The sequence below is a fragment of the Pongo abelii genome, chromosome 11 (genome assembly GCF_028885655.2).
Source record: "Pongo abelii isolate AG06213 chromosome 11, NHGRI_mPonAbe1-v2.0_pri, whole genome shotgun sequence".
Taxonomy (NCBI): Eukaryota; Metazoa; Chordata; class Mammalia; order Primates; family Hominidae; genus Pongo; species Pongo abelii.
In genome coordinates this window covers 141,972,335-141,999,320 of record NC_071996.2, presented here as the reverse complement: position 1 = coordinate 141,999,320, position 26,986 = coordinate 141,972,335, and the positions used below count along the sequence as shown (strand labels likewise).

The following is a 26,986-nucleotide window of genomic DNA, read 5'->3' as shown; positions in this document are numbered from 1 at the left end:
TCGCTGACAGATGGATGCATGTCTTTATTTAGTTCGTTCATTCCAGGTTCATCCCAAATCTTCACATCTCACCCTCCCACCGTCAAAACAGGTCCCATGTAACAATGGGGGCCGAAAACAACAGGCTGGCCCACAGTCTCCATCACCCCCCACCCCACGGAACACTGTGGGGACAATGGCACCTTGCTTCAAAGCCACAGGTTTCAAACACTTTTAGGGGCACAACTCTCTTCAAACTGGAAACCACAAGCCACTACGTAAAACAGGCTGTCAGGGAGTTTCAACCTGGGCAACATTTGGGGTATGTCCCTGGAGCCCCAAGTTCCCTCAGAACAGGTGAAAACTCCTGCTTCAGAGCCCTTCTTTTCTACCCAATCACTTGAAACGTTCCATAGAAAGAAGAAAGAAAAAAGAACTCCCTTCTTGAAATGCAAATACCAAGAGTTCACACGACCAACACTTCCACCTGTTGAAATAAACAAAATTAAGGCATTTGGGGGCAGTTAGAGGGAAATAAAGCGTTTACTGAAGTTACAACAGCATATCAAAAATGTTCATTATGCTTCTGAAGGCTCTTAACTAGGCACAAGGGCAGAAACAGTCACGGTCCCGGCCACTGCAGGCAAACACGTGTTGATTACCAAAGCAGAAAGGGAAACAGAGGGCTGGTGAGCATTCTCTTCAGCAGGTCCCCAGGCACCAGGCCCCCCTCCAAGTCATGCCTCACACGCCCAACAGCAAAGAGAAGCAGTGGGAGCTGTGCAGACACTGCAGAGCAGGGCAGGGCACTGCCGGCTAAATTACAGCAGCAACTGTACACACGAAACAGCTTCTTCATAAACACCATTCTCAAACAGGATTTATGCACATTCATACACTACCTAGTATATCTAAGAGATCTTGAAATCAAAGCAACATAAAAAAGAGAGACTCGCCTGCATTCCAGGCACTGAGCAATGACATGTGAAGGCAACAGAAATCCCCCTCCTGCCCCCACTCACTTCTCCATCCCACTGTCTGCTGAGAATGTATAGTATTTATTCCACACATCACTGTGCACTTCAAAATCTGCACATTCCTCTCCGTGGAATTCTCCTGGGATGTGAATCCCACCAACGTGCATCATGTATGCATCTAAACTGTTTCATTCCACACTGAGAGATTCGGGTTTGAAGCAGGAGGAGGGGAGTGAGGCGTAAGTGAGAAAGGAGGTCACATGGCCCAAACAGGTACTTCCAGGAGGCCAATCCCAGCCAGCGGGGATCCAGGCCCCTGGAGGCCAGGCCTGCTTGCCGAGTACCGACGGCCAGGTGAGGAGGCAGAAGCTGTAGCCCCAGAGCCAGAAGACCCACACTGGTGTCTTCACCAACATAGAGGGGGGCCACAGGCTCCCAGTGCCCAGGTTAAGGGGCAGTCCTCACCGAGAAGGCCACACCAGCTTCCTGTATGTCCCATGGATCCAGAGGTGGCCAGAGGCCCATCACCACGGGTGTTTGCACTTCCTAAAACCGCACGCAGCGATCTCCAAACTCGTTCTTGGCCATGAGTAGTGGAAATGCTGCAGTGCTGTCTGCCAGTGTACAGGCTGTCCAAGAACCCAAGAGGAATTTCTCACCAATACGTAAACATGCACCACAGCAAGACTGTGGTTCCCTGACTTCGGGATTTCAGAGACAGGAGAACTTAAGAAGAAATTCTGGGGCCGACAAACAGCAACCAACATTTTGTTTTGCAACCAAGAGCATTTCAAAAAGCAAAAATATTGCCCTCTACTTTTACCTTCATTACATAAAAGGAAATTTTATCATCTAAATAAGGAAGAAAATAACTTCAGAATAAAAAACAATCCTTTAAGTTGAACAAATGTGACTTCATCAATTATTTACCATGTTGTTCTCATATGCCTCACCTGCATAGAGCGCTCTGTCCCCAGTGCTATGCTGTGGGCCACAAGGACTCTGGCCCATCGGGGTCCACAGTCCAGCCCGGATCTCCCAGGGTCACAGGTTCATCCAGCCCTGTCACCATCTCAAATGCGTTTCCACTAAGAAGAGGGACAAGTCACCACGACAGCAGTTTACACGCACATGGAGACTGCTTGCGTAACACATTGCTTCCCATGTGACCCCACAAAACCCTGCCAGAAAGGCACAGCAGGAAGCCTTGTCCCTGTCTGAAGTGGAGCCGCCTCTGTTAACAGGGACTTGGCCAAGGCCGCACGGATGGCAGCAAAGCACAGGCCAAGCGTCTCTCTCAGGCAGACTCTTCCTTGGCTCGGTCCTATGTCTGCTGTATCTTCCTCTCTTTCTCTCAAGAACTTTTCATTTGAAGAATCGATTCATTGAAAAAGGAAAAAGAAAACTTACTAAAAACAATTGTTTCTTCTCTTTAAAATTACCTGTTTAACAAGTACATTTTAACAATGTACTAAATTTTCAAATGTCAAAAGAAAACACCAAAAAACAAGCATTGTTGCCTTAAACACTTTTCTGGAAGAAGGCAGAATATAAAAAAATAAATAAATAAATAATGCGAGTGATGCAAAGAGTCACAGAATGTGGGTGATATTGATGGGTTTATCTAAAACCCCTCACCCAGGACTCCAAAGCTGAATTCTCAGTTATCAACGTTGTACCCCACCCCACTACGGCCCAGCCCAGCCCATCTGTTGATAGCAGCCAAGGCCCAGGGCCCAGGACTGTTCCACAGCCAGCAGCTGCCCTGGCAGTGGTGACAGTCAGATGCTTCTGGGATGCAACCAGGGGCAACCTTCAGGCTCCTTCCCCCAGCCCATCGAGCCCCTCTCCTAGGGAGGACTCCGGGCCAGCCAGGCAGCAGCCTCACTGAGGACCACGTTTCCCTGCCCCATGGGACTTGGGCGCCCCAGGGCTTAGGAAGGTGATTCCTAAAGTGCTTAGGTGGAAAGTGCTACTCTTCCTATTCTGTAACCTGTCCTTGCCAACAGAAAAAAAAGGGAGCTTTAGTGAAGGGAGTGTCACTAAAACCCAGGAGGAATGACCTTAGCTACCCACCCTGTTTTCAGATTCATATTTGACAGCTATGAAACAAGACACCAAACCTCCAAATTGATTGGATTCTGAAAAAATTGGCAAAGGCTGGCTTGAACAGAGAGGAAGTTGAACATGTCCTCTGCAAATGAAAAGCTGAAACCCTAGACACCTGCAGGCCAGCCAGGCCAGAGAAGGGCCGTGAGAGGCCCCCTCCTCCAGCTCATTCCCTCCCCAGACACATCATTCCCTGGCCAGGTCTGGGTGAGTCTTCTCTGCAAGGATCCATTCAGTCCACTCCTCCTAGAGAGACCAGAGGCAGTGACCTGGTCCCTCCGAAACAGGCCCTGGGCTGTGCAAAGGAACATGACGCCCATGCTGCCACATCTGGGTCCTTGCCTCTGTGCAGCCTGAAGGTCACACCACCGCACTCATGCATGGGACTCCCACGAGGCAGCATTCCCAGGTGCCGCTTCCCAAAAGGTTCAAGAACTGAGCCACTTCCTGCACCGGGCAGAGCTGGGGAGGCCTCGTCCTTAACAGGCCCCTGCAGAAAGTACTCAGTAGAGCAGACACAGAGCATGTCATGTGTCTACAACATGGCTCCCTCCTCTGAGCCACCCTCCTCTGAGCCCAAAGGGTGGCAGGAAGAAGAGACTTGAGGTGGGAGGAGCTAAACAGTAAGCCAGTAAAGAGCCAGAGTGCAGGGAGCTAACCAGCCTCCCTGAAAGCCCCTATCAGCCCTACCAGGGTGATGAGCCACTGCCTACGACCTCCAGTGACAAGGCCCAGTCCACTGTGGTGGCTCCAACTTCCATCATCATCATTCCTTAACTCCCCATAGCTCCTGCCCCAACCACAGCCCAATTTTTGTCCTAGTCCCACTTTGGTACCACAAAGAACACGCCTACTCCCTCTCTCGGGCTGAAGCCCCTGCAGCACCCGGCCCCGGCTGTCCTGGCCCTCCCCAGCCGCTCACCACCTGCAGTTCCTTTCCTATCTTGGGAAGACCCTCCTGGCTTCAGCGGGACCCAATCCCAAACTCCCCTCGGGAACAGCACACAGCCCACATTTACACAACCATCACAGCTTCTAACAGTGTCACCTCAGCTGAGGAAACGCCTCCCGGATTGCATTTTCCCCTCTGAATCACCCGAGGACTGTTCTTCCCTTTGGAACTGCATCTGCATATACATGGGTCAGCTGGGGTGACCCACACAGAGCCCATTTGTGACACAGGGGGTTGGGGGTATAGAATTCTATCCTCTGGCTGTAGAACGTAATAATGGCCAGACATTGCCTGCCTGCTAAGACACACAGTGATGCTACTAAGTAAATAAAACGGTATCATTGTTCAATTTTTACAAATTGGATTTCTGACAGAAAATCTAAACACAGATTTGAAATCTGCTCCTTCCTAAATATATCTGAAGTCTAGAATCACCATGGATCCACATAATGGTCCTCATGGGCTTCAAATGACGAAATGTGATTCACTGGAAACAGCAGCAACCTGGGAGGGCTCTGAGGCTGCAGCCACCAGCCCACCTGCTGGTGACCCTCAACACCTGGCTGTGCAGCCCTGGGTGAGGGGAAGCCCAACCCACGCAGCCAAAGCTATCAGCAATGATAACCCAGGCCATCTCTCTCCCGGGAAAGACTTCTGACCTCACTGCTATCCCCTTGCGTAGATTCTAGAAGCAGCGACCAAGACAAAAGAGAGCAATCAACCAACCACCAGATGTTCTGTCCACTGGACAGCATGCACCTGGAGGCTCAGAACCACCCAGAGGACTCGCTGCATTTTTCACTTTCTGGTATGTGTGGGGGATAGAAGACAGCGCCTTGGGCATTTTCCTCGCCTATTAGAACTGGCAGTGAATGCTGTTGGAACGGTCCTTGGTCCCAAGGAAGGCAGTCATTTCCTGGGGAGTTTGGTGTGGGCCTCCTAAAATCAATCACTGGAAGCTCCCTAAGGTGAAGTGGCAGAAAAATCATGACATCTGATGAGAGGCACAGTAGGTATTGGAACAGGTGCCGTGCAGCCAGGAAACCACCCTTGAGTGAAGACACTCACTATGAGACCTCCACCGCAAAGAGAGAATACTGAAGGGGCAAGGAAGGGGCATGTATGACAAGTGCATGTGTTACCCCAGGAGCAGGGAAAACAAACCAGCAAGTTCATGAACTGCATTTCTGTCCTCTATTTTGCTTAAAAACTCCCTTTTCATTGAGATACTAGAAGGCTTTAATCGAACCATCAAATTGAGAAGTAGAAAAATAAAGAGAAGCACAGTTCCAGAAGTGCTAGGAGTCTTCCCTACAGGGAAATTAGTAGGCCTCCAACCTCAGCCCCTACATGTACATATCCCATGGCCCATTACATTAATATGCAACTGAAAATCCAGAACAGAGAACTTGAAAAAAACAATAATAACTTTAGTATGAGCCTCTCAGCTGACAATGACCCAAGGACTGTTCAGCGGCCCAGGCACCTGAGGAGCAATGACAGTCCATGAGGACATCTTCTGCAGCAACAGCCATCAGGAGACCACCAGCAGCACAGCACTCAGGGCTCGGTGTCCACCTCTCTGCAGATCACCTTCTCCCTCGCTGGAATCAACCGCGGCACTTGAAGTCTACTCATGAAGTAGAAACTTCTTTATGGGGTCTGGCAGAGGCAGCGAAGGAATCAGATGAAGCCGGTATTTGCCAAGAGCTCTTCTCACAGCCACACGGCACAGACACAGCAAGGTTCTGGGAACACCTGAAGGCCGTGGGAAGAAAGAGAGGGATAGAGGAAGGTTCATTCTATCCCAGTTATAGAGAGAAAAGGCAGCTGGGACTGGCAGCCAGAAGTGCACAAATGCTCACTACCAACTTCAAAATGCTCAGAGAAACACGAAGTGATGGCTTTTCCTGATGGATGAGGAGAGCAGGCCCCAGGGAGGAAGGTCTTATTATCCGCTCCTTCTGTCGCAGGAAGGAGTGAAACCTTTCCAGCCTCGTTAACCCAGGGCATCTGCTCCCTGGATCACAACTCGACCATGTTTAATGCACTAGAGAAAGAAATCAGAGTGGACCACTGAAGGCCCCAGCAGGTGCGGGCTGCGGACGCCCAGCCTCTGTCAGCCTCTTCCCTTAATCAATCCCTGAAGCTCCACCAGTGCCTGGGGAACACAGGCCGAGCAGTGCTTGAGGGGCACAGGCTGATGACTCTGCCCCCAATGAAAAGAGCACGGCCAAGTTCTGTCTCGATTAGCGAGGAAGCTGAGGAGTGGAACAGTCCTGAACGCAAGCTGCTGCTTCTATCAGTATAGCTCCCAGCTGACCATTCATTAACTATTTGTGGGAAGGCTACACAGGAGCATGCTTTAATGAACTGGTTTACGGAAATCCAGTAACAAAAACACAATGAATGTAAAGTCCTTCGAGAGGCAGGGAGAAGGAAGAGGTTATCAACTTGGATGTCTCAAGACCCAGACTGGGAGTGGTGGGAGGGGGTGACATGTGGGCAGGAGGTTAAAGACGACACATGAGGTCAATGTCTGAATCCCAGAGAGCCTCGGATAACAAGACCAAGCTATGGATCAATTCCAATCTCTAGTGCTATTGATGCATTAATCGTTAACAAAATCTTTCTTCATAAATAAGCAGACTAGGAACTTTATTGTTACAAAATTTAGGCTTATCCCACAATCCAAAGTAGCGATACTTGAGTGGAATTGAAGAAAGGAGAGTAAGGAACCCTAGAAAGCCCTGCTTGCAATTTGTTTTAAGGGCTCATTTAAAAACCTGGCATAAAAGAAGTCATTGTTTATAAGAATCTGGGGCCACAGGTCAGAGCAAAAGGATAAAGAGAATATAATTCTAGGACAGGGCAGTGGCTCGTGCCTGTAATCCCAGCACTTTGGGAGGCTGAGGAGGGCAGATCACTTGAGCCCAGGAGTTCAACACAAGCCTGGGCAACACAGCAAAACCTCATCTCTACAAAACACAAAAATTAGCTGGGCATGGTGTGCGCCTACAGTCCCAGCTACTTGGGAGGCTGAGGTGGGAGGACTGCATGAGCCCAGGAGGTCATGGCTACAGGGAGCCATGATTGCGCCACTGTACTCCAGCCTGGGTGACAGAGCCAGACTCTGTCTGAATATTAAAAAAAAAAAAAAAAGGAGAGAGAGAGAGAGCATAATTCTAGGAGTTCTGACAACACACATGTACTTTTAGAGATTCCCTGATATCAGTTCTTGGTATTCAGGAATTTAAAAAGAGAAGATCAATCTGAACAACCATCTGGAAAACTGCAAGTGCTAACTGAAGATTTTGGCCAAGTGCTCAGGTGGAAGTTTTTGTTTTTTGTTTATTGCTACATCTTGATTCGTTCAATCAACCCAGCCCACAAGTCAGAGCTGAACTCAAGCTACTTACTTCTGGCCTCTTTAAAGACCTGCAAGGCCTCAGGGTCCACCTTTCTTCTTCCTCTAGACTCTGGGCCCAGCGATTCCCACTTCACTAGATTCAGGTTGGCTCCAAATTCTACCAGCAGGCTCACGAAGGCTGCCTCACAGCCGTGGCGCAGAACAGCATCCATGACGCACCCAGGGGAGCCCCTGTAGAATCCTTGTGTGTTGACAGGACCATTGCAGTTGAAGTCAGGGTTCGCGCCAGCCAGGAGGAGCAGCCGGAAGCACTGGAGGTTGTGGTAGGCTGCACTGATGTACAAGGGGCAGACCACCAAGGAGGTGAGCCGCCGGGAGAATCGGGGCTGGACATCAGGAGTCAGGTGGTGGTTCACGTCAACATCAGCCCCATACCTGCAGGGAAGAAAGGGAAAGTCAGACCGTGCAGGGGACTGACCACAGCCCACACATCCCACAGATCCCACAGCCACCCCAAGCAGAAGGCCTTGACTCAGTGACACCAGGTGCTGTAGGAGACTCCACAGATCAGATAGCTTCATTACGTCCAGCAAGATAAGGTAGCAGGAAAGAACTTGGAATCCCCGCACACAGAAAAATTCCTAAGGGAAGTCCTTCGAACCTTTAAAGGTCCAATAATCCCAAGGCTATTTAAACTATTTCAGAGCAAAGAAAAAGAAGAGAAACTTACAAATTCATCTGATGAAACTGGCACAATAACCCCAAAACCCGACAAGGGCCAAAGCATAAGAAAAACTACCAGCTAATTTCATTTAGGAGTATCAACTTTTAAATCTTCAATAAAATTTTAGCCAAAGAGAATCCTTAAGTATATTAAGAAAGCAATATACCATGACCTCATGGGAGTCATCCCAAGAATGCACAGCTAACTCCAATATTAGAAACTCTATTAATACAATCCATTGTAAAATGAGGCTGAGGGGAAAATCCTCTGGTTATCTCTGCAGATGCAGAAAAAAAAAAAAAGGTGGGCATATGACAAAACTCAAGAGCTATGCATGTTTAAAAATGTTCAATAAAACAGAAAGTGACGGCTTTTCTTTAACATGATAAAACATACTCCCTCAGGCCAGAAGTCAGCATCTCATTTAACAGGGAAAGGCTAGAAGCACTCCGGCCAAAGCTGGAGCAAGACAGACTCCTGCTTTCCAGCCTCCTATTGAACACTGGTGTTAAAGGTACCCTGTGCAATCAGGTAAGAAAAAGAAATTAAATGCATAAAGTTGGAAAATAAGAGGTAAAAATTTCCTATTTTCAGAGGATACAATGTGTCTGAAAAGCCCTATATAATATGGAAAAACAACTAACACGCAATGAGAGAACTTACTGAAGTAGCAGGTTGTCAAACCAATAGGCTTCATATAAAAAGTAGAAGGGAAAATTCCATTTACGATAGCAAAATAAATTTTACTATGACATATCTAAGCATAAACTTAATAATAAATGTCCAAAATTTGCATAACGAAAATGATAAACTACTACTTAAAGTCAACAAAAGTAGACCTAAGAGAATGGAAAGACATAGCACAGTACTGATTAAGACTCAACATCAAGAAGATAATTCTCCCTAAATTTATTTTATAAATGAAAATGTCATTACTAGAACTAAATAAGTTGATTACAAACATAAATAAATAAAAATAGCATCCGTGGAGCTACATTAGTTGATATATAAAGTTCATCTGTAAGATCAAAGAAGATGAAAAAGTCAAGCAAGAAGAGGGTGGTGGGAGGTAGCCACACCATAAGTGAAGTTTATTATAAAGGCTAAAAATAAAACTGTGGCATTGGTATGTGAACAAAATTGACAGAATGATGGAACTTTACAGAAAATCCTGAAATGGGCCAAATTGCATATGGAAATTTCATATATGATAAAGGCAGTATCTCAAACAAGGGAGGGTGCAGATGTTTTACTAAGTGTTTTTTGGGGTAACAGGACATCCATATGGAAAAAGGTAAAAGTATATCCATTCACCATAGCACATACCGGAATAAATTCCAAACTGACCATAACTTAAAACGTAAAATATGAAATCATGCAAAAACTAGAAAAAAACCTCTAAGTAAAATTTGCCTAATTCTGACACAAAATCCACAAATAAAATGTCTTTAACATGAAAATTTTTAAAAGAAAAACTCTTGCATAGCATAAGCATGACAAAACAACATAAGCAAAAGTAAAGCAAGCAATGAAAAATTGGGGAAAAATGTTATGAAGAGTTAATACCCTTAACATATAAAGAGCTTCTAAAAGAAAAAGATCAATAGCCCTACAGAAAAATTAGAGCGATGGGGCGGGGCATGGTGGCTCACACCTGTAATCCCAGCACTTTAGGAGGCCAAGGCGGGTGGATCATCTGAGGTCAGGAGTTCAAGACCAGCCTGGCCAACATGACGAAACCCCATCTCTACTAAAAATACAAAAATTAGCCGGGTGTGGGTGTACCTGTCATCCCAGCTACTCAGGAGGCTGAGGCAGAATTGCTTCAACCCGGGAGGTGGAGGTTGCAGTGAGCTGAGATGGTACTGCACTCCAGCCTGGGGAACAGAGCGAGACTTCATCTCAAAAAAAAAAAAAATTAGAGAGATGGACAGCTACAAATGGCTCTTAGCCACATGAAAAGACACTCAGCCTCACCCGGAACAGAAATGCAAATTAAAACTATTCTGAGATATCACTTCTCACCTATCAGATTGGGAAAAATCCAAAAATTTATTGACCAGGCTTTTAGGAAACAGGAAATCTCATTCATTGTTTGAGCAATGAAAAGTGAACTTTCCCCCTGTGGAGGGGTCAATCTGTCAATCGCTAGCAAAATTACATATGCATTTACCCTTTGACCCATCAATCACACTGCTCGGGATCTATTTCCAAAATACATCCGCAAAACTACGGAAAGATGCACAAGGCAATTCATTAAAGCACTATCCATAACAGCTGGAGACAGCAAACCACCCACGTGTCCACTGACAGGGGACTGGCTGAATGAACTGCAGCTTATCCGCACAACGCCTCCCTGTGCAGCTCTGAAAAGGAGTGAGGGGGTCACTGTACACTGCTCCGAAACAGCCTCCGAGCACAGGAAGCGGGAGGGAAAGCAGCACAGTGAAAGTGTACAGTCCACTACTGTTTCTATGGGGGAGGAGGGTGCAGTGTGCTTATGGTAAACCATGGAACTTTTTAAATGGTTATCTACTGGGGAGGGAGAGAACAGGATCAAGGAGACAAGGATACAAGCTAGATTTCCAAAAATTTATACCTTGGCCAAGCGCGGTGGCTCATGCCTGTAATCCCAACGCTTCAGGAGGCCAAGGCAGGCAGATCACTTGAGGCCAGGAGTTCGAGATCAGCCTGGCCAACACGGCAAAACCCAGTCTCTAATAAAAATACAAAAAAAAAAAAAAAATGAGCTGAGCGTCATAGCATATACCTGCAGTCCCAGCTACTTGGGAGGCTGAGGCATGAGAATCACTTGAACCCAGGAGGTGGAGGCTGCAGGGAGCCAAGATTGTGCCACTGCATCACAGCCTGGGCAACACAGCGAGACTGTCTCAAAAAAAAAAAAAAAAAAAAAATTATACCTTGTTTTATAATTTGACTTTGGAACCACGCAAATTTTTTATGTTGTCAAACAAAATTAAGTAAAAAGCAATCCTTAAAAACTGAAAGCAGCAGGATGTGGTGGCTCATGTCTGTAATCCCAGCACTTTGGGAGGCCGAAGCAGGCAGATCACTGGAGATCAGGAGCTCGAGACCAGCCTGACCAACGTGGCAAAACCCCGTCTCTACTAAAAATACAAAAATTAGCTGAGCGTGGTGGCGGGCACCTGTAATCTCAGCTACTCAGGAGACTGAAGCAGGAGAATCGCTTGAACCCAGGGGGCAGAGGTTGCAGTGAGCCGAGATCATGCCACTTCTCTAGCCTGGGCAACAGAGCGAGACTCCACCTCAAAAAAAAAAAAAAAATTGAAAGCAAAAAGAAACACATGAACTCAATCAGGTATCCAGCTGGCGCCATGATGCGCAGCCCACTAGGACATCTTTCTTTTCAGGCACACTAAACATCCAGACTCCCATGATTAGCACAGACCACTCCCAGCGTCACGTTCACCTGGAAGGCCCCAGGCCAGGACGCACAGCTTGTCAGCAGGGCAGCGTCACACAGCTCTCCACGTGGGCATGCACACAGCCATGAGTGAGGTAATCCCTAGGCTGCCCCTCCTAATCCCCACTGACAGCCTGATGGGAGGAAACAAATCTCACATAGGGCAGGTGCAGGAGCCACCTGACTTAGAAGCCTCATTCTCCACCAAAGCCAATCTCTAAATGACTCCATTTACTTTACTTGTCCTTGTCACTGTACTCAGAGATGACCAAATATATGGCTCTCTATCAGACGTTTAGGGTTCTTCCAGGCCAAGTGCAAACTACCAATCATTTTTACTCTGAACAGGGATCAGTCAATGAGGGGGCCCTGGCTCAGAGTCAGAGTCCTGACAAGGTGAGAAGGCCACCTGGCATGAGAGGTGAGAGCCCAAACAGGTCAGGAGCCACGTATGGGAAGAGGCAGCAAAAGGAGGCTGGCTGGTGCCACACAGGGTACAACACGGACAACACAGGAGTATGTGGAGGGCAGGGGAACCAGGTTTCTCACTGGTGAAAGGCGAATAATAAATGCAGAAAGGCAGAAAACTAGGATAAAACTTGTGTCGTGAGCCTGGATTAAAGGTAGCCGGGTGAACTCCTGTCAATGTATATAAAGAAATATAAACAGAAATGTGGAATGTACATACAACCTTAGCTTGGTCCAATAAGAAGGCGTGAAAACAGTGATATCCCAAAAGCAACAGGCACTCCTAGTGTCCAAATGTAGGTTTCTGCACACCATTCTTCACTAAAAGAAACCAGGACTCCTAGGAGAAATGACTTATTCCAGGACTGAGGCAGTCAAAGTGCAAGATGAGCCGAGAATATCTTGTTACAGGAGAAAGTGAGGAGCTGCTCACAGAATGATTAAGGTCATGTCAAAAGGACAGAGATGGCTTGAAGCAGCTATCAGTAGCCAAACTGAGACAATACGAATATCAAAATAAGTAACAATAATAATGAATTATAACTCATTGGATAATATCACTGGATAATATCAGAAACCATGAGTCTATACTAACAAATAAATAAATGAACAAATTAAAAATCTGAGATGAACAGGACATATACATGTTTGTAAAGCACCTCTCCTCAAAATACTACTTACAGAGAGAAAAGGAATAGCTTTACGGGAGCGAAACATGGCAGGCACCACCTTAATCAAACAACCGAAGTGAGTATCGGCAATAATGGACACACTGCGATCACATGCAGCCTGATAGGAGGGGAATGCAAACACAACCCCCCTTCGCGATTCCTGCTCAAAACGCATGACACGACTCTAATCTGAGTCAACATTAGAGTTGGCACCTGTTTTCTTGAGCTTTCATCAGCCCACACAGTCCCGCAATGTCTCACAAGATTCGTCACCACCAAAGTATTACATTTGTAATAGGAAAGGGCAATATGTGGGGAGCAGCGATGACGGGACCAGAACACGCAGGGTGCAGGGAGGACAGAACTGCGTCACCTTTCGTGCCGCAATCACAGCACTCGCCAACAGGTAAGGCCAGCAACCACGCTTTCTAACAGTCTCCTCAGCACCATCCTGGGTGGAACCAAAACTGCTGCTTTCAGGAAGCACAGGCCTGAGGACCAGCACATGGACCAACACGCTCACATGACAATGAAGCTTCCACTACAAACACAAACACCACCCACTCTCCAACCAACACGCTCACGTGACAATGAACTTCCACTACAAACACAAACATCACCCACTCTCCAAGACATTCTAGGAGTGACAGGCGAAGCATTCTAAAACACAGAGCGAACAAGAAATTGATATTTCATTTCATACACCCAACCAATTAAGCAAAGGAAAACTAGATCTCAAGCAGTGATGGTTTTTTTCTGCTTATTCTTGGGGAAAATCTTCCAAAACATTTGTAATTTTGGGCAATATGACAATCTGGTATTAGCTGAGCTGTGGGAAAGATAGCCCTTCATCCACTCATAAAAATATACTGGATGAGATCCAGTTAATTTTAATCCTGAATATTTTCCAAATTCCTCTATTGCTTTTAATATCACTGGCAAGGAACCACTGGGAGAACTCAATAAATCAATATAACTTTTGCACATAAATACCACTCTGTACCTTTTTTCTAAAATATGAGCAATACATATCTAGTGAATTTGCAAATAACAAAATGGAGGTGACTTACAGAGGAACAGAAAATTGCAACAGTGAAAGATGAGAGCCCTAAGGGGGAACTGGCACAGGGAAGGCAGAAGCTAAGTTATTTCCAGATAACATCACTGTTCAGTAACTTAACCATATCACTCTACTATCCAAAAGTCAATTATCTTGGAATTTAGAATATAGAAAACTTTTTAATAGAATAATATATGTTCTTGGTACCACCCTGTGAAAGTACTGTCCTGTGCTCCAGTGAGGGAGTAAGATGTCTTAGTAACATTTTCGCAAGAAGGGCATCTGTGGCTGGGCGCGGTGGCTCACGCCCATAATCCCAGCACTTTGGGAGGCCAAGGCGGCGGATCACAAGGTCAGGAGATCGAGACTATCCTGGCTAACATGGTGAAACCCTGTCTCAACTAAAAATACAAAAAAATAGCTGGACATGGTGGCGGGTGCCTGTAGTCCCAGCTACTTGGGAGGCTGAGGCAGGAGAATGGTGTGAACCCTGGAGGCGGAGATTGCAGTGAACCGAGATAGCACCACTGCACTCCAGCCTGGACGACAGGGTGAGACTCCGTCTCAAAAAAAGAAGGGCATCTGTATATGTACTTCTCGGGCAGCCTGCAGATAACTCAAAGCAGTTGTGCATCATGAACTGACTGAAATACCCAAAGGGATTTCTGGAACCAACATGGAATTTCACTGATTAATCCTACTCAAAAGCATTTCCAAATTAATAGCTTACATTCTCCAAGGTGCAAAGACAAGGGACTGAGGTAGCTTAGATAATCAGGTTAGAAATCCTTAAAAAGAGGGAAAAAGCCTTGCAGCTTTATCACCCTCTAACATAACAACCTTACCACTCTCATTTCTTTATCCTCCCAAAAGCCAATTGTGTAGCTATTTAATTTATAAAATCCTTCAACAGGAAAAACATATTCTCAGTACCTAATTTAAAGACCATATTCTGTGCTGGGTAAAGGGAATCCCAGGTCCCTGCTCATCAGAGCCACCCTGGCTGCAGCCTATAACAACAGAACGCTTACCTAATCCTTTTCAATACAGAAAAATTTCCCTGAGAACCAGCTACCTAAACTGCACCCTGTCCAAACGCAGAGCAATTTGGTCTCCAGAGTAAAAGAGGGAAAAAAGCATCTTTGCTGGAAAGAAGTCACTAGAAACATGAAAAATCAAAACAATCTGGTTCAAAAAGAAAAAAAAGGCAACCATTAGTATGATTAAAATAAGACTGTAGGCCAGGCACTGTGGCTCACGCCTGTAATCCCAGCACTTTGGGAGGCCGAGGCGGGTAGATCACGAGGTCAGAAGATCGAGACCATCCTGGCTGACACGGTGAAACCCCATCTCTACCAAAAATACAAAAATTAGCCGGCCATGGTGGCGGGCACCTGTAGTCCCAGCTACTCAGGAGGCTAAGGAAGGAGAACTGCTTGAACCCTGGAGGCGGAGGTTGCAGTGAGCCAAGATTGCGCCACTGCACTCCAGCCTGGGCAACACTGCAAGACTCTGTCTCAAAAAAAATAAAATAAAATAAGACTGTAAACCTAGTATAATGGAAGAGGAAAGCAAAAAACAACATATAAGAAGAAAAGATATCACATGGAAATAGTTACAAAACAGAAAGATAACAGAAACAGACCCTAACATCAGCTATAGCAATAATGTTCACTGTATTAAAAAGCAAAAACTCCTAGACAAATAGTTCTACACAAGCACAAATAGAACTACTGAAACTCCTTAGGATTAAAACTAAATATTACATAATGCCATGTAAATGGGCCTTAAATAAAACTAATAGTACACTTGTTTTGATACAGCATAATATGTAAGCAGGAACTTTTATGAGCTCAATTAGCATCAAAATTTTCAAAGCAAAACCTATTCAAAGTACAAGGGGAAAAAATGGCAAAATCACAAACGTGATCAGAGACTAACAGAATTCTTTAAATTTCTGGCAGATCCAATGACAAAAATGTAAAAAAAAAAAAAAAAAAAAAAAAAAAAGAGAGCGCTAACCTAACAAAGTATAATATGTAAACAAAACACCCATGGTCATGTACTTGTTTCAATCATTCACAACAATGTAGTCTGACATTAAAAAATAATAAGAAGCCAGCACTGTGGTGCACACCTGTAGTGTCAGCTACTAAGGAGGCTAAGGCAGGAGGGTCACTTGAGCCCAGGAGTTTGAGGCTGCAGTGAGCTATGATCACACCACAGCACTCAAGCCTGGGCAACAAAGTAAGACCCCATCTCAAAAACTAAACAAAAATAATAATAATAATTTTTTTACTTCAAAGAATCCCCAAAATGAAAACTATCTGGTCCATATTATCTGAGCATAATACAACAAAAAGCATTATTAAAACCTTATCTTCCATAACTCTAAGAACAAAGAGGAAATCAACTTCAATTGGAGCTATTTAAATAATAAGGAAAAAGCTTAGAGAGGATGGTCAAAACTATAGTAAAAGGTAAATTAACGTTGCAAGTTTGCATTCTTAAGAAAAAATGAATAAGCAATCAACTCAAAAGGGAAAAAAAACTAAAAATTAGAAAAAGATAAAAGTAGATATAAAGGAACAGGTAAGCTGAAAAACAAAGAGACCTGATAAAGCCAAGAGGCAGCTCTTTACAAAGGCCAACAAAACAGGCGAGTCATCTAAAGAGCCGAATTCTAAACACAGAAAAACTGCAAATACAGAGAAGAAAAATAAAGCGGCTGCAGGAGCCAGGCGAGCTCCACAGTACTGGCCTGATGAGGGCCTTCAGGATGTCGGCCCGGCCCACGCGAGAGGCATGGTAGACGGGGGTGCTGCGATGGTGCCGGCTTCCATTGGGGTCTGCGCCAGCTTCGAGAAGAATCTGGGTACTCTCTAGATGCCCGTTCACCACAGCCACATACAGGGCCGTCTGTCCTTTCACATCCACCAGATCCACCTCGGCCCCCTTCCGGATGAGGAAGTCCACACAGTTCCCATGGCCTGCAGTGGCCGCAATTCGCAACGGTGTGCAGGGGAGCCAGCCACAGCACCAGACAGACTTCTCGTTGATGCGGCTGCAGGAAGAACACAAGGGGGCTCATGAGAGGCAGCCACAGGACAGAGACGGGCTGCACTGCCCCCCTCACCCTGGCAGCATGGACACGGTCCCCCTCTGGTTAATAACGCCTCCACCTGGGCTCTGCCTTCTGAAATGCTCTCACACCTTTCCCCTGCGGGACCTGGGCATGGCAGAGCAGGCATTACGAGCCCCATTCCAGAGACAGGTAACTCAAGGCACCTGCAAAATGATCAGCACCAAAACTAAGATCTCTAGTTCTTAGATTTCCTGACTGCCATCCGAAGTGCCTTCCTCTACAAAGGTGGGAAGGGTCTGCCTGGGAGGCAGTGCCGAATGAACAGCGCACTCGCCCCGGAGTGTGGGTAAGAGCCCCTAGGCTGCTCTTCCCCAGTTACCATCTGTGAAGGCTTGAGGCTGGGCCTCTCTAGGCCTCAGCATCCTCACCAGGACTAGGTGACTATGTAGGCCCCCAACCTCTAACACTGCACAAATGATGGCCTGAAGGAATCACTAAGGTGGCACAGGGGCTACACCCCTGGCCAAGAGCAGCAGAGGAACCTGTCCAGACTCAGCTCTCGGCAGATGTCACAATCAGACTGCAACTGCCTGCCCCACCCACCGACCCAGCAAGGCAGCGACCGCAACAGGTTCACAGCGAGCTCCCAGTGTCACTAAGAACAAAGCTCAGGGGCCCAGAGCACCAAACCAGGGCCCAGGAACATGCAGCGGAAGCAGCTCCCAAGCCAGCCCTCGGGGCTCCTCCGAGCCTAGGATCTGACTGCCCAGGAAAATCGAGGAGCACTCCAGGAACTCATCACCAAAGAAGTAAATAGCAATGGGAAAATGTAAAGAACCAGAGATGCCCTGAGCCTGAGTAAGAGAAGGAGGAGAAACGGTGTTGGGAAATGCAATATGGAAAGACTTGGGCTGAGACCTCACCGAACTCTATTTCATTCTGTTACATCTGCAAGTTGAATTAAGGTTTTCTTTGGGCTTGAGTTACCCACTTTAAATATCTGTGCGTAATCCATCTGTCTTCCTATGACAGTCCTTTCTGATATTTTTCTTTTAAATACTGATATCTGTTCTGATGAAATACTGCTAAGACACTAGAAGGAAATGAAGAAATACATTCCTGTACTGTTAGAAATCCTTTTCTTGGGAACTATGCAAAGAAAAGTTGTGGCATTAGTCTCGGCGCCAACATGTAGGCATTGCTTCTACCACCGCACTGGCATTTGGGTCCTGAAGGGAAAGTGGAAACACAACAGCAGCATGGATAGTTCCTGGCTGCTGCTGAGTTTAAGCTCTAGCTGGGACTGCAACCTTAGACCCGCAGAACAATCAGAGAACACTCCAGAGAGCAGGCAGACTCTGCTCCCCCAGGCGTCCTGAGCAGGGAGAGGGAAGCGCAAGCATCACTTGCTGCAAAGGAAGGGCTGGAGCCATTTTGTGGGGACAGGCAGAGTTTGGCAAGGCCAGGACAGGGGACCACTGATGAGGGGAACAGAAAGGAGAAGGCTGATGAGGTAAAACGGCCTAAGGCTGAGGCCCAGGTCCCGGGGGCAGATGACTGAGGGACTGAGAAGCTAGAGGAAAGGGCACCAGGGAAGGTGGGGAAGCAGGGTGAATGCACAGAAGCGCCTGCAATCAAGAGCCACGAGAAACCCAAGATGGGGCGGGGCCGCCACCGAAGAGGGAAACAGTGGTACCTTCAGGAGTGACATCAGGAGGCCGAGGCCCACAGAAGGCCAGAAGTTGCCAGAAAACACTAAGGTCAATGGCAGAACAGGACCTGAACTCAGGTCTCCCTGCCCACACTGTCTGGCTATCTCCTACAACTCTGACCATGCTGCCTCAGTCTCCTTTATCCCCGTCCTCTAAAACTGGAACACATTCCTCCCAACATTAAGGTCTTCATCTGCACAGGGACTGTGGGGCTCAGCTTCATGCAGACCTTCAGGGCCCGAGTACCCGGACCAGCCCCGGGCAGCGCCGCTCACCTCCGGTAGCTCTCCTCTTGCAGTAGGCTCCTGAGGGTCTGGAGGTCCCCGACGTAGGCTGCATCATGGAGCCTCGTGTCCTCACAGTGCTCCAGCGGATGATCACAAAATTGCTCCCTCAGCCACTCCTTCAGATTACGACCTGCACTGAAGAGAGGGGCTCCTGTTAGCTCAGGGAGGCCCTGCCAAGACTAACCAAAAGGGGGGTGCCATCTGCAGCGAGCCTTCCCTCTCCCAGCTACGGGGCACCTTCAAATGCTCAAGAAATAAATCACGAGCTGGGCATGGTGGCACGCCTATAATCCCAGCTACTCAGATGGCTGAGACACGAGGATCACTTGAGGCCAGGAGTTCAAGACCAGCCTGGGCAACACAGCAAGACTCTGTCTGTAAAAACAAAAGAAATAAATCACAGAAAGTGGTAGAAACCTTCCCTTATTAAACTAGCACACTCCTGACACCAACGCTGACAAGAATAATTTTTTAAAAGTTGATGGGGCCCAGGAACTATAAGCCAAACCTAGCGAAGAATAAAGAAGCAAGATCCTAAAGAAAATATCAGCAGATTGAATCAATATTGTGTCAAAGAATCCACTGATAAGCCAAACCTGAAGAATACGGATGCAAGATCCTAAAGAAAATATTAGCAGATTGAGCCGGGTGAGGTGGCTCACGCTTGTAATCCCAGAACTTTGAGAGGCCGAGGCGGGCAGATCATGAGGTCAAGAGATCAAAACCATCCTGGCCAACATGATGAAACCCCATCTCTACTGAAAATACAAAAAATTAGCTGGGCGTGGTGCCGCGCACCTGTAGTCCCAGCTACTCGGTAGGCTGAGGCAGAAGAATTGCTTGAACCCAGAGGCAGATGTTGCAGTAAGCCAAGATCGCGCCACTGCACTCCACAGCCTGGCGACAGAGTGAGACTCGGTCTCAAAAAAAAAAAAAAAGAAAAGAAAAGAAAATATCAGCAGATTGAACCAATACTGTACCAAAGAACGTAGCAAATATCTTAGTACTGGTATTTGGGAATATCTTAATACTGGGAAACTATGAAGGAGAACACAGTCATCTCCTTCACTACAAAAAAGACATACAGCAAAATCCAACGGCTGAGCAAATGCTGCTATCTGCTACACGGGTGACTCCCGACCACGCTGCCCTGGGCAATGGCCACATGGAGGCCTGCCTAAGAAACTCCTCAGACAGGTGCACTTGACCATAGAGAAGTCCCACCTCAATAAAAACGAAGGTTAAAAACACATGTACATAAATATAAATCCAGCCCATTTAATGAAGACTATAAAACTCCAAGACAATACAAAAGAACAGAATAAGCAGAAAAAACACCAAGTACTTAGATTAAAAGATTCAATATTCAAGGAATTTTAAATAAAGTGCAACCCATTTCTTTGGGGTTTTGTTATCAGATGTCACAAAAAATATTCTAAAGTTTATTTTAAAATATAAGGGAGAAGAACTTTTTTGGTTTTTAGTAAGTGTACAGAGAAAAGACCTACCCTACTAGGTAACAGAACACTCATCAGAATAAAAAAGAAAATCAAGCCATCAGCCGCCCAGAAAGATCTCAGTAAAAACAACTTAATACCGGCAGCCTTCATTTCGCATTTCACTTTATGAAGCTTCACAGGTAATTGTATTTTTTTACAAATTGAAGGTTTGTGGCAATCCTGTGCTAAGCAAGTCTTTTGGAGCTATTTGTCCAACAGGATGTGTCCATTTTGTGTCTTCTGGGTCACAATCTGGTAATTCTTGCAGTATTTCAAACCTTTTCATTATTATTTTAACTGTTATGGTGATGAGTGATTTGTGATGTTACTATTGTAATTGTTTTGGGGTGCCACAAACTGTGCCATATGAGACAATGAACTTAATCCATCAACGTGGTCTGTATTCTGACTGCTCCACCAACCAGCTGCTCCCACTCTCTCCTCAGGCCTCCCTGTTCCCCAGACACAATATTGAAATTAGGCTAATTAATAACCCTACAACAGCTCCTGAGTGTTCAAGTTAAAGAAACAGTCACACATCTCTCACTTTAAATTAAAAGCTGGAAATGATTAATTTTAATGAGAAAGGCATGTGGAAAGCTGAGAAAGGTTCAAAGATAGGCCTCTTGTGCCAAACAGCCAAGTTGTGAATGCAAAGGAAAAAGAGCTTGAGGGAAATTAAAAGTGCTACCCCTGTAAACATACAATTGATAAGAAATCAAAACAAACATTGCTGATACAGAGGAAATCTGAGTAGTCTGGAGATACATTAAACCAGCCACAACATTCCCTTAGGCCAAAGCCTAATCCAGAGCAAGGCCCTAACTCTCTCCAATTCTATGAAGCCTGAGAGAGCTGAGGAAGGTGCAGAAGCAAAGTGTGAAGGTAGCAGAGGTTGGTTCACGAGGTTTAAAGAAGCCATCTCCATCACACAAAAGTACAAAGTGAAGCAGCAAGTGCTGATGTGGACGCTGCAGCAAGTTATCCAGAGGACACGGCTAAGATAATTGATGAAGGTGGCTATACTAAACAACAGATTTTCAATGTAGAAGAAACAGTCTTCTATTGGAAAAAAAGATGCCATCTAGGACTTTCATAGCTAGAGAGAAGTCAATGCCTAGCATCAAAGCTTGAAAGGACAAGCTGACTCTTGTTAGGGGCTAACGCAGCTGGTGACTTTAAGTGGAAGTCAGTGTTCATTCACCATTCCAAAACTCCTGCCTGTGCACTATAAATGGATCAACAAAGCCCAGGTGGCAGCACATCTGTTCACAGCATGGTTAGTAAATATTTTCAGCCCACTGTTGAGACCTACTGCTCAGAAGATTCCTTTCAAAATAGTACTGCTCGCTGACAATGTGCCTAGTCACCCAAGAGCTCTCATGGAGATGCACAAGATTCATGCTGTTTTCATGCCTGTGAACACAGCCATTCCGCAGCCAATGGATCAAAGAGTCATTCTGTCTTTCACGTGTTATCATCATTTAATACATTGTGTCAGGCTATTGCTGCCATAGGTAGTGGTTCCTCTGATGGATCTGGGCAAAAATGAACTGAAAGCCTTCTGGAAAGGATTCACCAATCTAGATGTCATTTAGAACATTTGTGATTCATGGGAGGAGGTCAAAATATCAAAAGGAGTTTGAAAGAAGTTGATTCCAACCCGCATGGACGACTTTGAGGGGCTCAAGACTTAAATAGAGGAAGTAACTGCAGATGCAGTGGAAATCACAAAAGAACTAGATTTACAGCCTGAAGATGTGACTGAACTGCTGCAATCTCATGATCAAACTTGAATGGATGAGCAAAGAAAGCAGTTTCTTGAGATGAAATCCACTCCTGGTGAAGATGCTGTGAACACTGTCATAATGACAACAAAGGATTTAGAAGGCCACATACACTTAGTTGATAAAGCAGCAGCAGGGTTAGAGAAGACTGACTCCAATTTTTAAAGAAGCGCTACTGCGGGTAAAATGCCATCAAACAACGCCTCATGCTACAGAGAAATCTCATCAAAGGAAGAGCCAGACGATACGGCAAACTTCATTGTCATCTAAGAATTACCATAGCCCCCGATAAGTCAGGAGCCATCAATACTGGAGCAAGACCCTCCACCAGCAAAAAGATTGTAAATCACTGAGAGCTCAGATGATGGTTAGCATTTTTCAGCAATAAAGTATTTTTAAATTAAAATGTGTACATTTTTAGACATAATGGTATTATTGTACTAGTTTTTTTGTCTTTTTTTTTTTTTTTTTTTTTGAGATGGAGTCTCACTCTGTGGCCCAGGCTGGAGCGCAGTGGCGTGATCTCGGCTCACTGTAAGATCCGCCTCCCGGGTTCACACCATTCTCCTGCCTCAGCCTCCCAAGTAGCTGGGACTACAGGCACCCGCCACCACACCCAGCTAATTTTTGTGTGTGTGTATTTTTAGTAGAGAAGGGGTTTCACCATGTTAGCCAGGATGATCTCGATCTCCTAACCTCGTGATCCGCCTGCCTCGGCCTCCCAAAGTGCTGGGACTACAGCCGTGAGCCACCGCACCTGGCCTATTACACTCTTAATAGACCACAGTACCTTGTAAACATAACATATATGCACTGGGAAACCAAAAATTTCATGTGATTTGGTTTACTGCAGTATTCACTTTATTACAGTGTTCTGGAACTGAACACACAATCCCCAAGGTATGCCTGAATGTGATAAACCAGCATCACAATCAGCGAGAATGGAAAACAGTATTCAACAAATGGCATTTGTACAATTAGATACTCATTAGAAAATAATTGAGTTATTCACCTCACATCATAACCCAAAATAAACTCCTGAAGATTTAAGAGTTTTGTAAAAATAGTTACACAGATTCGTGTGTTAAGTAAAGAGCAAAAACTCAGACTGCTTGGATTCAAGTCCCTGCTCTGCCATGCTGTCCTAGTATGGAACAGAGAGGCACGTATAAAGCACCCGCTCCATACGGGGGCTCTTTCCAGATGCTGACATTGTTTTTTATATTAAAATGAATCTCTTTTGAGTACTACTATACATGAGACTCAACCACAGGTGAAACGGGGGTGATGAGTAAGTGTCCGGGCTCTGCAGGGTTTGACAGTCCATTGAGTTGCTCATGCTGATCCCACAACCAGACCCGCCACAGATCAACAAGCCGACATAAACAGCTCTTTAAGCCACCACCCCAGTCTTCCTTCAGTAACTATCCTCCCCTGTAATTACTCCACAGTTGCGGTTACTATAGGGTGAAAAAGTTCAAAGTCGGAGTGGGAAAGATTCAGGTGTAGGGCAATAACCAACAGGTAAATGGCGGCCACAGGACTTTTGCTGAGCCCTCTTCTGGGCCCCCTCTGCTGGCCTCTGTGCTATCCATTCCTGGCCCTGCTCAAAGCAGACTCAGAATCTTTTCCCAGCTCCAGATTCAAAAGCAACTTCAAGTTTGTGTTTTGCTGATCAACTACTCCAATGACAACACAACTGCCCCAGGATAGCACTTAGGCTTCAACTGAAAATCTGTTGCCCCTCTACCCGAGGCCGAAATACACTGAATAACAAAACAGCAGTGCATGAGGATATAAAAAGGAGCCCTCAGCCAAGTGTGGTGGCTGCCGCCTGTAATCCTGGCACTTTGGGAGGCAGAGGCGGGCAGATCACCTGAGGTCTAGAGTTCGGTATCAGCCTGGCCAATATGGTGAAACCCCGTCTCTACCAAAATACAAAAATTAGCCGGGCATGATGGCCAGCACCTGTAATCCCAGCTACTAGGGAGGCTGAGGCCGGAGAATCGCTTGAACCCGGGAGGCGGAGGCTGCAGTGGGCCGACATCACGCCACTGCACTCCACCCTGGGCAACGAGAGCGAAACTCCGTCTCAAAAAAAAAAAAAAAAAGGAGACCTGTGCAGCAGACAAGGCCAGTGTTTATTCCCCAGGACCCCTCTTTATACTGGGAAGTAGCTGTTGGTCCTCTTTTTCCCACGGAACACCTATCATTCCGTCTCTCACTCTCACATGAGATGATATCCTAGACCCTAAGGTCCTGGCTGTCTCTGAAGTCAAAGTCAACGCCAACCAAAGCCCAGGATGGTAGATGCTTTGTCTGGCTTGTTCTGTTCACTGCAGTATCCTCCGCTGGATCTAGCCAACAGCAGGTCTTCAATACAAGTCTGTTAAATGATTGGAAGGAGGTGCAGAGGGAGGGATGGATGGAAAAGCCTATCTGCACCAGTCTCCAAGTCAATCTTCTGAGATTTTTAAGAAATGTATTGGTTTATTACTAAGGAGAGGAACCCCTCCAAAGAAAAATATAGGCATGTAAAGAAAGCCCAGAACACATGAAACTACTGGCGCGAATGGCAAGCTCAGAAATCCAGCAAGAAGCAACTCCCACCACACCACCGGGAAACGGGAACCTGTCCTGACCGCTTCCTTCACATCTGCATGGTAGGGACACTTCAAGGTGGAGACCCTAAGTAGGATAGTTATTTTGGAAAGTGGGTGTGAGCCTTTCTATCTGCCTCCTTTGCTGGTGGGCCAAAGGCCCCTGGACATGTGTCACTGACGAGCTCGCTGGAGACGGCGTCCCCGTTGTCCCTGGTCTGTGCCTGTGGTGGGTGGGAAGGCTGCCCCGCTGTACCACCGGACGCGCCGTGGCGGCAGAATGGTGAAAAAGTGCCTGCCCTCCCTAGGGCTACCCTCTGGCTAGCTTTCCTGATCCGTGCTCTCAGAGATGGAAGGTGACCCACGTCCTACTTTTGCGGTTGGGTCATATCAAATCTGTATCGGCTTACGCGAAGGAAGTTACGAGCAAGTTCCACCGGAAAGAAAATCTAGCTCGGGGACTGCACTCGAGGCCGAGGAGCGGGCAGCGCGTCCGTGGTGGGGTCGCCCAGCACTGCCAGCCGCGCTGAACCCGACCCCCAGCCTGCGGGGCAGGGCTCCCTGGCTGCCCCGTGGACCCGGCCAGCCCGGGACGAGGACGCAGGGCCTCGGCAGGGACGCCGGAGCCAGCCCTCCGCTATCCCCACACGCCCCGCGGCCCAGCGGCCGCGCGCACGTTACCTGCGGAGCCCGGCCCTGCCCGCCCGTCTGGGCTGCCGCCCTCCGCCATGGATGCTTCGGCCTCCGCGGCCGCCCCGGGCCGGCGCACGCCCCTCGGGCAGGAAACAGAACGGCCCGCGACCACTTCCGGCGCCAAGGGCGAGGGGGGCGCGTCGGGGTCGCGGCTTCCGGCGGGCGCGCGCCGGCCTCACTGGTTTCCGGGGCCGCGCAGGGGCCGCGCCTCCGCTTCCGGCCTCGCTGCCTAGCCGGGTGCTGGCTGGTCCCTTCGTCCGGCGAGAACTTCGCGAGTAACCGACTATCGGGATGCCGGCCGCGCTGTGGTTTCCTCACATAAGAAGCCAAGGAGTCGGAAAGCGTGTTGCCCGAGGCAGCAGCCTGGGAATTTCGGTCGGGCGGGCCGTCCCCACCCCCATGGACGGGGCGTGGCTTCTGCCAGATGTGGGCGGGGCCCCGAGGGCCGTGGCGGGCGGGACCTGGGCCTCCGCCGGGCTGGCTTGATCCCAGCAGGTGCCCCCACTAGCCACGAGCAGCCCCGGGAGGGTGGATTCGGAGGCGCGGGGACTGGTGAGGGCCCACTGCAGGGCTGAGCGTCGCAGCGTGCTGTGGTTTTAGATGAATGCTCCCCCAAATCCCTTCCATGAAGCCCACAATCAGGTCCGTAACTGATGACAGCCAGTGGCTGACACGAAGTTCATTGAATAAATGAATGCATTCGTGAACAAACGAGTAACATTTCTTGCACACTCACAACTTCAAATATCGCAGCGTCGTCCCACCATGAGTATTGGTGTTGGTCCTTCAGCACGGATTCCCTTGGCTCCTCCCATTCTCCCCTGCTGAGTTAGACCGCGGGGCCTCATGCAGGAGGAGGATTTGTACACAGCACAGCAGGAGGCTGATGAGGGAGTCCGGAGACCCTAGCAGTCGTGGGCGTGAGCTGCTGGCCCATCCGTGTGTACAACATTCCAGACTGGAGTAAGGGAAGCCGCAGGCGCAGCCCCGCGAGTGCCCCTGCTGAGGCTGGCCCTGGGTGGCCCAGATGCACCGGGTGGGCCCACTGGGGGCCGACCTGGCAGGCCCTGTGGGGGTTGGAGGCGGGAGTGGGGGTACTTCCTGCAGTGGTGTTTGGTCTTGATAACAGCAGAGAGCACCACTGGCATGAGGGACAGTTGACTCCGATGATGACGCTGCTAGGCCAGGAGCCAGGGGTGTGCCTAGCCCCTGGCTCCACCACAGCTGCACATCCCGAACTCGGAGCTTCAGCAACTCCGAAGCCTGAAGCCGACTCACGTGTTGTTGGATGGATGAATGGATAAACGAAACGCCGTCCATCCATACAATGGAATAGTACTCAGCCTTAGAAAGGAAATGCCGTCCATCTATACAGTGGAATCATACTCAGCCTTAGAAAGGAAGGGAATCTTGACACACGTCACAACACGGATGACCTTGAAGACGTTATGCTGAGTGAGATAAGCCAGTCACAAAAAGACAAATACAGTACTGTGTGATTCCAATTATTTGAGGTCCCTGGAGCAGTGAAATCGTGGAGTGGAATGGGGGTTGCCAAGGGCTGGGGG

The 26,986-nt window shown here is 47.4% G+C and overlaps 1 protein-coding gene across 1 annotated transcript; it reads right to left on the bottom strand.

The window, feature by feature from the left end:
- Window positions 1–26,118, bottom strand: ASB1 (ankyrin repeat and SOCS box containing 1). Its single transcript, XM_002813049.6, has 5 exons — window positions 25,407–26,118; window positions 18,828–18,969; window positions 16,517–16,819; window positions 7,437–7,822; window positions 1–5,775 (listed from the first exon to the last, which is right to left on the bottom strand). Exons 1-5 carry the CDS (start codon window positions 25,453–25,455, stop codon window positions 5,648–5,650), a joined length of 1,008 nt encoding a protein of 335 aa, XP_002813095.1. The 5' UTR covers window positions 25,456–26,118; the 3' UTR covers window positions 1–5,647.
- Window positions 26,119–26,986: the final 868 nt, after the last annotated feature.